The 13251-nt window shown below is 40.0% G+C and overlaps 1 protein-coding gene across 2 annotated transcripts; it reads right to left on the reverse strand.

Moving 5' to 3' along the window:
- Window positions 1–12: 12 nt before the first annotated feature.
- Window positions 13–11824, reverse strand: fhl1a (four and a half LIM domains 1a). 2 transcript variants are annotated; one of them, XM_026358341.1, is made up of 6 exons: window positions 11495–11824; window positions 2832–3013; window positions 2013–2190; window positions 1259–1428; window positions 940–1126; window positions 13–787 (listed from the first exon to the last, which is right to left on the reverse strand). In XM_026358341.1, exons 2-6 carry the CDS (start codon window positions 2985–2987, stop codon window positions 633–635), a joined length of 846 nt encoding a protein of 281 aa, XP_026214126.1. In that variant the 5' UTR covers window positions 2988–3013; window positions 11495–11824; the 3' UTR covers window positions 13–632. The 2 variants fall into 2 exon arrangements, with proteins under 2 accessions (XP_026214126.1, XP_026214125.1); XM_026358340.1 differs by lacking the exon at window positions 11495–11824 and adding an exon at window positions 5752–5863.
- Between the last annotated feature and the right edge of the window lie 1427 nt (window positions 11825–13251).

The following is a 13251-nucleotide window of genomic DNA, read 5'->3' on the forward strand; positions in this document are numbered from 1 at the left end:
TAGAGAAGAAAACAGGCTTCACATCGCTTTTTTATTCTTGTTTAGCATTGACTTCAACTCAGTCTTGAATATACAAGTAGTTTATAATTCACCATCAATCTAAAAAACATAAATTGTTATTGAAATCCACTCTGAACATAGTTTTTCCTAATCCTGGTACATATCAAAGCTGGTACATATGAGCAGCAGTATGCATTTAAAGCATTTAATATCTGAAACATTCCAGTAAGGCACTGAAAAAGGGTTTGTTTCATAAGGCTGGACAGAATCCTCGGTTACATTAGGCTAATGGTGCATATTTCAATCCCAAAAAAGAAATTCTGTTGTCATGTTAGTACAATATACTGACATTAAATCAAGCTGCAGTAATATATGTAGATAAATGATTCAAGCTAGTGCATATTTAGTTGAAGTAACCTCTTACCTGTCAGCTTCATAAAGAGAAGTTTCACCAAAATTGACTGTTTTGATATTTGAACGCAAAAACAATAATGTTTCTTAAATTCACACTTCACAAACTCCTAAAGGTGGATTCCTATTAACAATGTGTTCTTTTTTCCAGACAGTTTCAAAGTCAGTTTTGGTGTAATTCCACTTTAAATAATCAGCATCTGCACAGCTGATTGTACCATTTACAGCTTCTTGGCACAATCGGGGCAGTAAATGTGATCGCCATTGATGACAAAGCGCTTGTTGGCCAGTGAGAGGCTACACTTCTTGCAGTTGAAGCAATACTCGTGCCAGGAGTATCCCTCATAGTTCACCACATTGGTGCCATGGCCAAACCCTGCAGAGAGGGAAGGACGGCAGTCAGTCAGCAGCAAAGGATAAGAAATGATGCTTGTAGAAGCACAACATTTGGAGGAAATGGTAATTTCCTTGTGATCAAACACAACAGATATCACATTGAAGTGCTGAGCTTGTTGATGTTGCACTGACCTGTGATAGGATTCTTGCAGCCGTGGCACTTCTTGGCCACGTCAGTCTTGTAGCAGTCCACGCAGTAAACGTTGTTCTCATGGGAAGTGAAGCGAGCTCCTGCCAGAGCTTTATGGCAGGTTTTGCACACGAAGCACTCGGAGTGCCAGGGCTGGTCCTGGTAGCTGATCCCTCCAGAGGTGATGGGCTTAGAGGGGCAGAAAGACACTTTGATCATGATTTCAAACACAAAAGCGCCAGCATGTAATAAAACATCTCAAACTTATCTCTAAAGATAAGTGCTCCTTAAGCTGATGAAAATTTTTATCAGTGCTTATACCTGCTTGCAGTGGAAGCATTTCTTGGCAAACTTCTTGTCATGGCAGGGAGCACAGTAGATGTCATCACCCTTGGTCAGGAAGCTCTGTGTGCGGATTGGCTGCTTGCATTCAAAGCATGTGAAGCATTCCTCATGCCACACCTTGTTCTTGTACTCCACGTTCTGGGATCCTGAAACAAAAAAGAAATCCGATTTAATGGCCCCTTAACATATATATTCTTCCCCTTCTCATCACCTTGTTCCGTCTCTACACTGAAGCTTTATGAGGATTTTGTGCATAGTCAGTTTATACATTTTTCCAAATTTAAGCTTACCATATTCTATATATTTTGGGAACTCTGCTTCTCCAAACTATGTTTAAAAATACAATTCTGTGGGTATGGGCAAAGTTCATCTGGCAAAGCCTGTTGAAGGCTTTTAGTGGATTTTGAGTGGTACAAATGAAGCACCATAATGGTCATGACTTTTATTTAATATGTGGCACATGATTGAATTATAGTGTTCTATTCATAGAGAACAATTAGGTCAAAGAGAGGCCAAACGAGAGATCAGGTGCTGTATATTGAGATGTAAGAAAAGATTATGATGGTTTAATGATAGATTGATGATAGCTGGTACAAGCCTATTGGCTGTTTTGGCAGTAAAAGCAACCTGGTTTTGAGGTTTCTCCAAACCATAGAGATCATAGTATAAATCAAGTGGAGATGATAGGTATTCAGGGCCTTTAAAAACAACAAGTTAACTGTTAACACACCTGGCATCACCACCTTATAGCAGCCCTGGCACCGGTTGCCATCCTCGCGGGAGCCACACTTGCCACACATTATCTTGCCATCATCCCGGGCGCTGAACGGCTCACTGGCCAGCGGCTTGTAGCACTTGGCACAGCGGAAACAGTCCTCATGCCAGTAGCGGTTCTTATGGTGCAGCTCCTGAGCACAGGCAGAAGGCACAGGGTGAGCAGGGGTGCCCTCACTAAATCCTCATTCAGACCTCATTAAAGTTTGTTTACTCATCATGTGGATTGAGGCCTGGGACCAGAAAACAGAACAAGCCCATGTGGGACGTATTAAAGTGAATATGAAGTGAACTGGAATGTGGTGAGCCAGGAAGGAGTCAGGGCAATTAGAAAATGGAAATGTGATATAAACCGACCACTTTAGCTTTGACTACGGCACTCATTCACCGTGGCATCATTTCAATAAGCTTCTGCAATGTCACAACATTTATTCCCGTCCAGAGTTGCATTCATTTTTTAATTTAGATCTTGTATTGATGATGGACTCAAGTCCTCTCCAACACATCATATGTGAACCTAGACCAACTGCAGCAACCCCAGATCATAGCACTTCCCCCACAGGCTTGTATGGTAGGCATAAAATCCAATTAGCAGTTATAGCATCTTTTTCACACTCACTGACTGTAACTTAGTGATGAGACCTGTGGTAGCTGATAAAGTAAGTAGATTTTGAGTGATTCTTTACCACTTTTTGTTAATATATACCTTATGTTTCTGTCATACCTTCCTTCATTCATTCTTTTTCACTCTCACTCAGTCACACTGTGTTTTCACCTTGGAGTCGGCACCAATAGGACGTCTGCACTCTGCGCAGGTGTTGGCGCAGAGCTTGTCGAAGCACTTGGTGCAGACGTGCTTGTCGTCCTTCTTCACATACTTCTTCCCATGCAGGTTGTCACGGCAGTAGTAGCAGTCGAAGCGATCGGTCATGGTGGAGGTGAGATAGCTCCTGGGACCTGTGAAATCCAAGGAGATTGTCAGACAGGAAGCTTCTAGCCACACTATATTTGTTAGGTACTTTACCATCTAATACCACACGGGGACAGTGTTGCCTTTAATAAAACACTCAAGGCTCACTGAACAATAGAAGTCAGACCTCACAGGGACAGACTTACGTTAAAGTGTGGCACTTTAAACATAGTCGGTGAACAGTGAAATAATGCTGAAAGATGTTACAGTTACTCCTAAAAAAAAAATAAACCCGTCTAGACAGAATAAATGCTGCACTGATATCTTACATTTTTCTGTATTTTCCCATGAAGACACAGCAGGATGCTGCTCTAACAGCGGCATACCTAACTGATGAGGAAAGTGTGACTGAGGTAAAAAAGCAGCCCACAGATGTCTGCTTGTTGTCTGCATGCCTTCAGGCCTCCAGAGTTTTTATCAAGCTTTCCCTGGAAAGCTTATGTCATATTTTTAGACTGCCTGGCTCATTCCCTTCATTCCCCACCTCGAAGACCCCCCTCCTGGAGTCGAACCCACACTGTCTCTTTTGTCTGCATTTTGGCAAGGTCACTTTATTGGCTGTTATGTGAACGCTGTAAACTGACTTATGTTTGTTTCCTCCTTCATCAGTACTCCTGCAGTCCCCACTGCAGGCAGTGTCCGCTGGGATCACACTGAGTAGTTTTCTGGAACAACTGTGCACAGGGGTGGAGTGTGTGGTCATGTTAACTTTATCTGCATCACTTTAAAGCCCCTCGTCCCTCTCGCTGGATGTCAGGGAGAGCAGCTGAACAGTGAGTGAACTTTGACAAAATGATTTATTCAGTGCGACAGATATCAGCACATCAGGAGTTGTGGAGGAAACAATGGGTGGAATGGCATTTTGTCCTAGTAACCATAGGAACAAGGAAAATATTTATGAAACGGGACTGCGACTATTTAAGTGGGATGTGGCAAACAGCCGTGTGAAAGAGTAGAGCCTCCCAGAGCGCGGTATGTGCCACTGGTGTGTGCGGATTGATAGATGGAAAAGAGTTTGGAGGAAGGGAATGGAACTATCTGCAGCTGTGCAGCGAGAGATAAAGGCTGGGCTGAAAAGTCCTCGCTGACACACCCCCGCTGCCCATACTCATCTATATGTAATGACACTAAAACAAGATAAACACAGCCTGACCAACACTGTCACTGCAGTCGAATCACACGCAATATTTGGGGCTCATTACTGAGCCTGACCAGAGCAGAGATCTACTTTAAACTTGAATTCTCTATTTAAAGTACCCTGACCTTCCAGAGGGGATAAATAGAGAGGGATTCTGAGTGGTGGCTACTGAAACTATTCAGCTATTGTGGTTCCAGCTGAGACATATCCAGTACTTTAATCTTTTGTTGCAAACAGTGTGACAGCTGCCGCCTGTCAAACAGACATGGTATGTTATTATGATATGTCGTTCAGCTGTGGAGGCAGAAGATTATACCACTGTGATCCCTTTGGGGAGGGGTCCTCTTTAACGCGAAAGGTCAGTGGAAGACCAGTTTGTGAGGTGAGTCAGACCCTCACAGTGGATCAAAGACAGAATGACCCACAGAGTATATCAGGCAAATCAAGAGCCACGTTGTTGAAATCTTCTTTTCTGACACCTTGACAGAAAGAGGTTCTCTTAAAAGTAGGTCCCATTCAAAATCAGCTCAGTTTATCATAATCACATTACAAAACAAGTCTGGAACACGCTGTTGTTTTGCCTTCCAACATGCACCAATAAATGAGAAACAGAAGCGAGCTCCAAACGTTAGACCACAATTTAAACTGTCACTCTGTGCATGAGTAACGATGGCTTTAATGAACATCAAGCAAATAATCAAACTCATATGTTCATTTTAATCAACTTCATTTGAAAAATAACACACTTTGATTTTGGCTTTTAGATGAATGAAAAATCTGCATTGAAAAAGCACAGAGTCCAGTTGTGGTTCAGTTTACAACACTGTAAAACATTATACAGAAATGTAGTGAGCTCTACTACGATTTCCATGTTAACTTAATGTGAAAATTCAAGCTTTCAACTTGAAATGACGAGCCCAAAGAACAAGTCCACTAAACTAAAAACAGTTTCCCTCTGGGATTAACAGCGTTTTTTTTTTTATCTTGAATTATATCTTTGAAGTCATTAAACAAAGTTTTTAAGAAACACAACTGCACATGTCCTATCAAGCACTGTCTGAGGCTCAAATCTCAGATTTTTTCTTTTGTGTTTAGAAGAATCCATTCAACTTTACATGTCTTTGATACATATTCAATTAAGTGACAGTGTGAAGTGCATTGATTCTTTGTTTCTTTTTGTAATAATATAAATAATCCTATCCATAATGAATAATGCATTTTTAAGATTTAACCAAATCACTTGGAGAAACCTCTGATGTTGTGTTTTCAACAGCTGTGGATGTATGTTAGTTAAATTACACTCATTAACTCTTTAGTAATTGTCCATATGATTAAACAAGTGGTTCAATTTTATACCTTACATTTAATGTAATAAACTCAGGTTAATTAGTTAAGTTACATTTTCAAAATTGACAGAATGACACTGAACTAATTTCTCCTTTAAATTCACTTGAACTAATAAACTTTGATCATTTCTCCTCAGCTTACACACAGGTTTTATATTTTGAAGCTGATCATTAAAAGTATATAAATACATGTAATAACTTTCATAGCATCCGTTTCAGTCTGCAGCTTTTCAGATTTTACCTGAGTGTCTGTAGAAAGTCATGTTTGGTTCCAGTGGAAACAAAAGACACCACAAGGACAAAAAGAGACAATAGCATCCAGGGCATCAAACCCAGAGACCATACCAGTTGTTAAATTATGAGGGGCTGTATATACCCTTCAGTGACCCACACACACCCACAATCCCACATCCAAATCCAACCTTCAGCCCCTCCAGTCCTTTTAAGGTCACGCATTAGAGAATGGGGTGATGCAGGGGAGATAGATTAGGTGATACAGATTGGATTCCACTGCTGCGACATCAGAAGGTTAAAAAAAAGAAAACATAGCCTGAAGGTTTCGAAAGATCATGTCATGTCATGGGGATAACAGATACTCCCACTGCCCCAACAAAAAGGTTTGTGTTGGGGTGTTCAAAACATGTACAGATGGCAAGTTGGATCATTCGACTGTACAACTCTAAGGGATAACCAAAGGAGGACTAAGTTGATGGTAGGGACCGAGGTGAGGAGAAGTGTGTGTGTGTGGGTATGTGTGCATAATGTATGTAGATTATTACTGTACATCTTACTTTAGGTAATGCTGCTGTAACTGTGACGTGATTTAGATGTAGAATAATTTAAAATGGGAGTTAAAAACATAGTCGGTGATGAATTCTTCTCTTTGTTATCTTCGTGATTGTTTTTCCAGAGAGAGAACATTTCCTCCAAAACCCCAGGAAACACCCTGTGGGTCCCTGATAGAAACACACAAATCCATGAACCGTGAATGCTCTCACAAAAATGACACAAACAGGGAAGGACATCCAAGGTCAATACTCTACACTTGGAGCATTGAAATAAGCTACACCACACTAACATTATTTACTCTCTGTCTGCTTAGCTGCTATATGATCCATTGAGTTCACAGCTACATTTGTCGGCTGCTTGTTGCTTTGCAGGTAGCATACAGTACACTAGGTGTTTAGAGCTCTTCAGAAAAACTACTGTCTGTAGTGAGCATAGTGAGGAATAAACCAAAAATGTAAAGCTGTGGCAACAATGAGCTGAAAGATGCTAAAATGCTCTGCAGAGCTGAGGGGATGCTCAGCGACATGTGGTGATTCTTAAAATAGAGTTATATATTGCTAGTTTGATTACTCCCAGCAAACATCATGGTCAAACCCATTCTAATTATCATCATCATCTATTCTGCAGTGCAGCTAATGTGGCACTACAGACGACACTTTCCTCTGATGGCTTTGGGCCTTTAAAGTCAAATGAGCACACAGTAAATGCAGAAACACAGGATCGTTACGGGAATGAGAAGAGACTGAGAGCTTCATGAGATGAGCTAAAAATGGAAGAAATGTTTTATACTTTAATTTTACACTTAACTCAGTTATTAACCACAAATTTTTACTTAAAAAAAAAGCAATATTTGTATTTAACCATATTAAATAACCTTGTTCATGTATCAGGCCCAAAACAAATCAATAAAGAGAGCTACACTGTGTGTATCTCAGTGTTTGTGCACAGTTGTTTAAAGGTCATCTGGCTGTAATTACAGATTTGATTTGGTCCATCACTGCAGAACACAAAATTACATTTGTCTCCTTTTATAATCTCTCGCCCAATTAGTCGAAGCCCACAAAGGCTAATTAATGTGCAGGAAGGCGCCATGGCTCCCCCTCTGCAAAAACCTCTGCTCTGTGTTTCATCAGTAAATCTCTTCTTCCTCGTTCTTTGCATACTTGTTTAAATTTAGATTGTTCCTGTTTCAAATATTTTCATCTCTCAGCAGAAGCATTTCCACTATTTTAGGGACTTCAGGGACTTTGCTAACATTGAGCCAAAGGGTTCATGCCAACAGTGGTTCATAAGCTGTATATGTTACTCCCTGCACTTCCTCAGCCAAATAAACAAGGAGTGGTTAAATAATCTTTAAATTAATATTCTGAATATTAAACAGCTAAAGACAGCCCAGTCCCGATGTTCTCATGATGCATTCAAATACCATCGTATTTATCAGAAACTCATTTCATATAAACACCACTGAAAGTCCAATGATGCAATGATGATAAAGTGGAGACCAAAGTGAAGCATATTTACTACATCCTTCACAAGCTAATGTCATTAACAGCTGATTACATGAGATGTCAGATCGTCTTTTTCAGCTACAGTTTGTTTATCGATTTTTCTTTTTCTTCATGTTAATAGTCTCATCATGAAATCATGTTGATTCTACTCAGTAGATGTTGTCCTGAGCACAACAGAGCTGAGATTCAGCCCCCACCTCCCCACCTCCAATGTCCTGCTTTTAAGAGACCACAAAGGTAATCATAATCACCTAGAGCAATAAAGATTAGACAAACTATTAATATGTTTTGCCAAATGAGAGAATCCACGTTCAAATATTTTGAGGAAATAAAAATAAAATAAAAGTTTTTAAACTGATGCTACTAGAGAAAACATGCAGTGAAATACTCCCCCACACTCACGTAGAGTGTGTGCTTCTGAAACTCATAACTGCCTTCTTGCCTACAAGTGCATCACCTGTCACCTCTCTAAGTTGTACATTTAAGAAAACAGGAAATCTGACATGCACTTCCTGAACAAACAAGAGCAAAACACTTGAGTGTGACTGGAACAAGCAGCCAGACTCTTTTCATTGTTGCCAACAGCAACACAAACTAATGTGTTTGTGTCTGAGAACTCAGTTCTCAACATGACTTTTCACACTAAAATCCACTCGCATCAGTCACTGTCCCAATCTGGTTAGTGTGCAGACAGACCAGTGTCTGCAGACTGAGCCACACTATCTCTGTCAGGGGACCAGTGACTCATCGTGTGCATACAGAAAAACACAGCAACAAGATACACACTCTCATTTGTCTTCACACAGAGCTGTATTACAACAGCAACATAAGTCCAGCAAGCTGTGGAACAAATCAGGGTGTGGTTACAAAACCCAGACACATCAAGGACAAATATGTGTGGACAAAAGGTCATGAGGGGAGCTCTATCAACACAGTAACACTATCATCAAGGATATGGCACACACACTAACACACACCAAAAATCTCCACAATATTCCAAGAGCACAAGCCAAACTAACCAAATCTAACTTTACTTAATATTTGTGTAAAGACACATAAAACACAACTTCTTCTACACGTTGCATGTCAGTTTCTGTGACTTGCATCACTTCACCCTCAGGAAGTCAGTGTGACACCGAGCTGCATTTTCACTTTGTAGAAAAATGGTCAAAAGACAAATTGTCTTTCATCTTCCCACTATGGGGTCAGAGAAATTAATAGGTTTTGGTCGCATAATCGGTGTCTTGATATAGTTTCTTGCCCCATGTCGGCTTGGCCATAGAAACAATAAAAACAAAAGAGAAGCAGAAAGGTACTACTCACAAGGCTGGATAGTGTAGTGGTAAGTTCTCTGCCTTCCACGTGGGAGACTAATGTTTGCATCCCAGCTGTGGCTCACCTCCAGCAGGGGTCCTTAGGCAAGGCCTCCTTAGTCTTAAGGCCTCTACTGGATAAAAGCGTCTACTAAATGTAAATGTATTATTACTCTCCGACCTCTGAACTGTAAACTTCTACAGTGCAGTTACTCGCTCTATCAACATACCCACTGTTAATGCTGCTTGTTGTTTTTTGTTGCTGCTTCTTTTTCCTCTCTCTTCTCTCCTCTTTTTTGGATTTGTGCAACTTTATACTAAAAGGAGATGACTGATGTGGTGGTGGAGCAGTCGTCTATGAACCCCAGGGTTAGTGGTTCAATTCCCAGTTCCTCCTGGCTACCTGCCGAGGTGTCAAGACACTGAAACCCCAGATTAGCGCTGATATGTGCTGTCTGGCAGCTGTCCAATCACAATTTCCCCAAGGGGATCAATAACGTATGTCATTAGTACCTAAGTTTTTACTCAGTTAAGGATCTGACTACTCCTCATTGCTGCATAAAGTCAGAAACACATCTGCCCTCTCAATATCTGTCAGTACGTATAATGGCTGCTGCACTGTCCCCGTTTCTTTCTCACTTTTCTCCCCTTCTTTTATTTACAAAGTAATCATGTGCAATTCATCCGAGTCTTTTCTCGGGCTGAATGGGGGGAAAGGGAAAGGACAGAAGCACAACACAAACACTTTAGGATCCACAAGAGAGGATATTGCCTGCACTTATCTTGCTCAGCCCACACGGACAAACATGCAGCATTGCCTATTTAGGAGTCTAGTGCTGAGCTGGTGAGTGCACTGTTTCATCAACTCGGTCATCTAGGCACACCCTCTCACTGTCTCTCTCTCTCTCTATCTTGCTATCTCTCAGCTCTATTTGCAATAATAAAAGGAATGATGAAACAGTCTTTTCAACTAAATCATGTCTCTGCCTGAATAAACTGCAGGCACCAAAGCTCCCAGTTTGCTCAGTGTGACACGTTCCCTGCTGCTGGCCAGCTGGAGAGTAGACCTCAAAAGCACTGAGATACCACAGCTTCACTAGAGACTGATTTAAATTAGACACCACATACCAGGCTTTATGAATAAGTAATATTTAACTTACAGTGCTCTGACTTTTTACACCATAATTTTTTAATAAAAGACTTTGAATATTCACATGTTAAAAATGTCTTAAAAATGACTTATATATTTTAAATACGTTTTTTTTTTTTTTTTTTTTTGTCTGGGTTTTGTCTGGTGGTGAGGTGATACCGGAGCCACAAGGAGGTCCGCTGTTGCAGTGCAAGGACCACAACCTCCTGGTCTCTTTAATGACATCATGCATTTGGTTTGGCAGCTGTCCAAACCAGAAGGGAGGAGACCATAAGCTGGTCTAAATCTAATTGATATTCAAGATAACTAGATCTCTAATTTGTTTTAGCAGCCCTGCAGCAGTTATCCTATTGTGCTGGATTGATTTACATTATATGATTTTTACATTTAAACATGGTGATGAAGGCAGAGTTGATATAGGTAACATTACAGCACATCCAATACAATAATTTTCACAGTGCCCTCTAGATGACCACAGAGTTGAATCAAACTTTCCTGATATTAGCAACTTTATTGATTTATTGCAAGGTTGCACTAGTTTACATTTTATATAGTAATATATGAGACAGTTCCTAGCTTTTGATATCCACATAAGATTCCCAATAATAATGGTTTCTATGCCTTCCTTATTGTACCCTTATTAACATGTATGTAAACTATTTATATATTGGATACATAAACAAAGAGTAGAAACCAATTACAGTTGTACAACAGTAAGATTTTACTGTATATTCGCATTTACATGCGTAAAGTTGGCTACTTGAGTCAAAGTTCTTCCTGGAACAAATGCGTGCAGAAAGTTTACCCCCGTAATCATGAAAAATATAAATATAGGTGAATGAACCATAGAGATATATGATGGTAGTTCTTTCAAAAAAGATAAAAAACGACCGCTGCAGTGACAAACAAAGCGCAAAACCTGTTGCTCAGCGAAACCAAACCATGTTCAAAGTGATCAGGTGGATACAAAACAAAAGTTGCACATATTTCAAGATTTTTTTAAGTAAAGCTAATCTGAGGGTGTAACTGACTCAAATTATATCGGACACGTCCATCCGATATGATAATAGCTGTAATTATGCGTTTGACATAACTGTTCTGAAATGAACGCGTCGTTCGGATAAAACTTTCTCATTCGCGCAACTGCTCGGCTATAATTTAAAGTGAACTCAACAGCTGCCTGATGATCTGAGGTAATAAACAGCCCTGTGCTTTTGGACTCACCTCTCCAAAGTGGACGGATGAAGCGCCTTTCACTCGTCGCCAACTGTGCGTCCGGTGGGTTTTGGCAGAGAGGTAAAATCCGCGGAGGTGCAGCAGCTTTAAAGGACGCACGAAGAAGCGAGGAAAAAAAAAATACTACAGGACGTGAGCCAAATCTTTGTAAGCTCTCATAAACAATGACCTCAACCAGGAATTTACAAGCTCACTTAGTGAAATTCTCATTGGCCGTGCGCTCGAAGCAAACGGAATCATGAAGAAAATAAAGTCCTAACTTTTGTGCAACCACCGCACTGAGGTTTTAGAACTGCTTTCCTGTGTAAGATGCAGGTCTGCAGTGGAGGTTTATTGCATTATATTCATCATCCTCACTATATTTCTTCAGTTCAGATGTTTATAAAGGATGGGGGCATGTTAACACACTTTTGTCCTACTTCTGTATTGGCCTCACTCGTTTCCTTCTTTGGTAATGATTGGAGGAATTACATCAAGCTGACTCATTCTTGACCTAAAGTAAATACTTGCAGCAAATTGTTAATCCAATACAATTACAAATCCATGATGAAGTGTCCCAAAGGTGTTTCTGTTATATTACACAGATGCCAGATTTGATATAAACCGTGTCACTGAAACTAAACGGCTATTTGAATCATGGTTTTCACTGTATCCACTGTATCCATCCACAGAGATAAACATCTACATCTAAGTCCAAGACAAAGGTAAGAGTGAGGATGTACTTCTTTGTAGTCAGGATGAATGGAGGATTCTTAAGGTAATATCTGTTGGGTTTTCTGAAAATCAGCCAAAATACTGTATGAACTACAGCTTCATTCACATCCAACATGTTAAAATATATTTCTGCTTCTTAAACAGGTATATCTGCAGGCGTACTTAGTCATAAGTAAGCTCTCAATTTGTATCTAATTACTGTACATGACTGCAAATACACAAATGCCTTATTATAAGCAAGCATCACCAGGCCTGTTATATGAGAGAACACTGTACTGTGCCCATTAGTAGAGGTAAGAACAGATTTTCATGTTATGAAAGAAGAATTTCACTAACAAGAAACTTTCAAATGCAACCAAAGATGCAAGTAACAGTAACATTCAAGTTTGTGGTGACAACTTTGCAGACTGCTCCATTATAGTTAGAATGTCATTTAACATATTGAGCCAATGTCCTGTTATAGGATGAAACTTGCTTCAATTAAGCACCTTGGTGATACCAGACAACAAAACAGCTCCAGATGATCACACCACCTCCACCATGCCATGTCAGGTCACATGATTAACGATGCGTTATGCATAAAAACTTAGTTTCCTTAACGAGAGAAGCGTAATACAACACTAAAATACGAAAGAGAAAACCCACTCGCAGTGACATTACTTTGAGTTAGTACTAGGGAGCTGATAGGGTTAGGTCCATGTATATGTAAAGTACCGTCATTTACAAAATTAACAATGTCGTCAACTGTATTTCTGTTCAGTTCAGTCATTTTAAAAGTTTTTCCTTTCAAAAACTTGAACATTTCTTTGTGACCCTATTTGATTTGTAGTGTAACTTGAATTTGGAAAAACATATTTCAGCACTTAGTGAAATAATCACTAAGGAATTTGTCATAAGCAACACTCACAGTTCTATGGCATGAGTAGGAATCAAGATTAAAGACAAAGAGTATGGCTGAGAGAGGAACAGGGAAAGAGAGATCTTTTAGACAGAGCTAAGTGGCCCTTTAAAACTATTTCCTCCCTGTTCAG

The sequence above is a fragment of the Anabas testudineus genome, chromosome 10, assembly GCF_900324465.2.
Source record: "Anabas testudineus chromosome 10, fAnaTes1.2, whole genome shotgun sequence".
Lineage (NCBI taxonomy): Eukaryota > Metazoa > Chordata > Actinopteri > Anabantiformes > Anabantidae > Anabas > Anabas testudineus.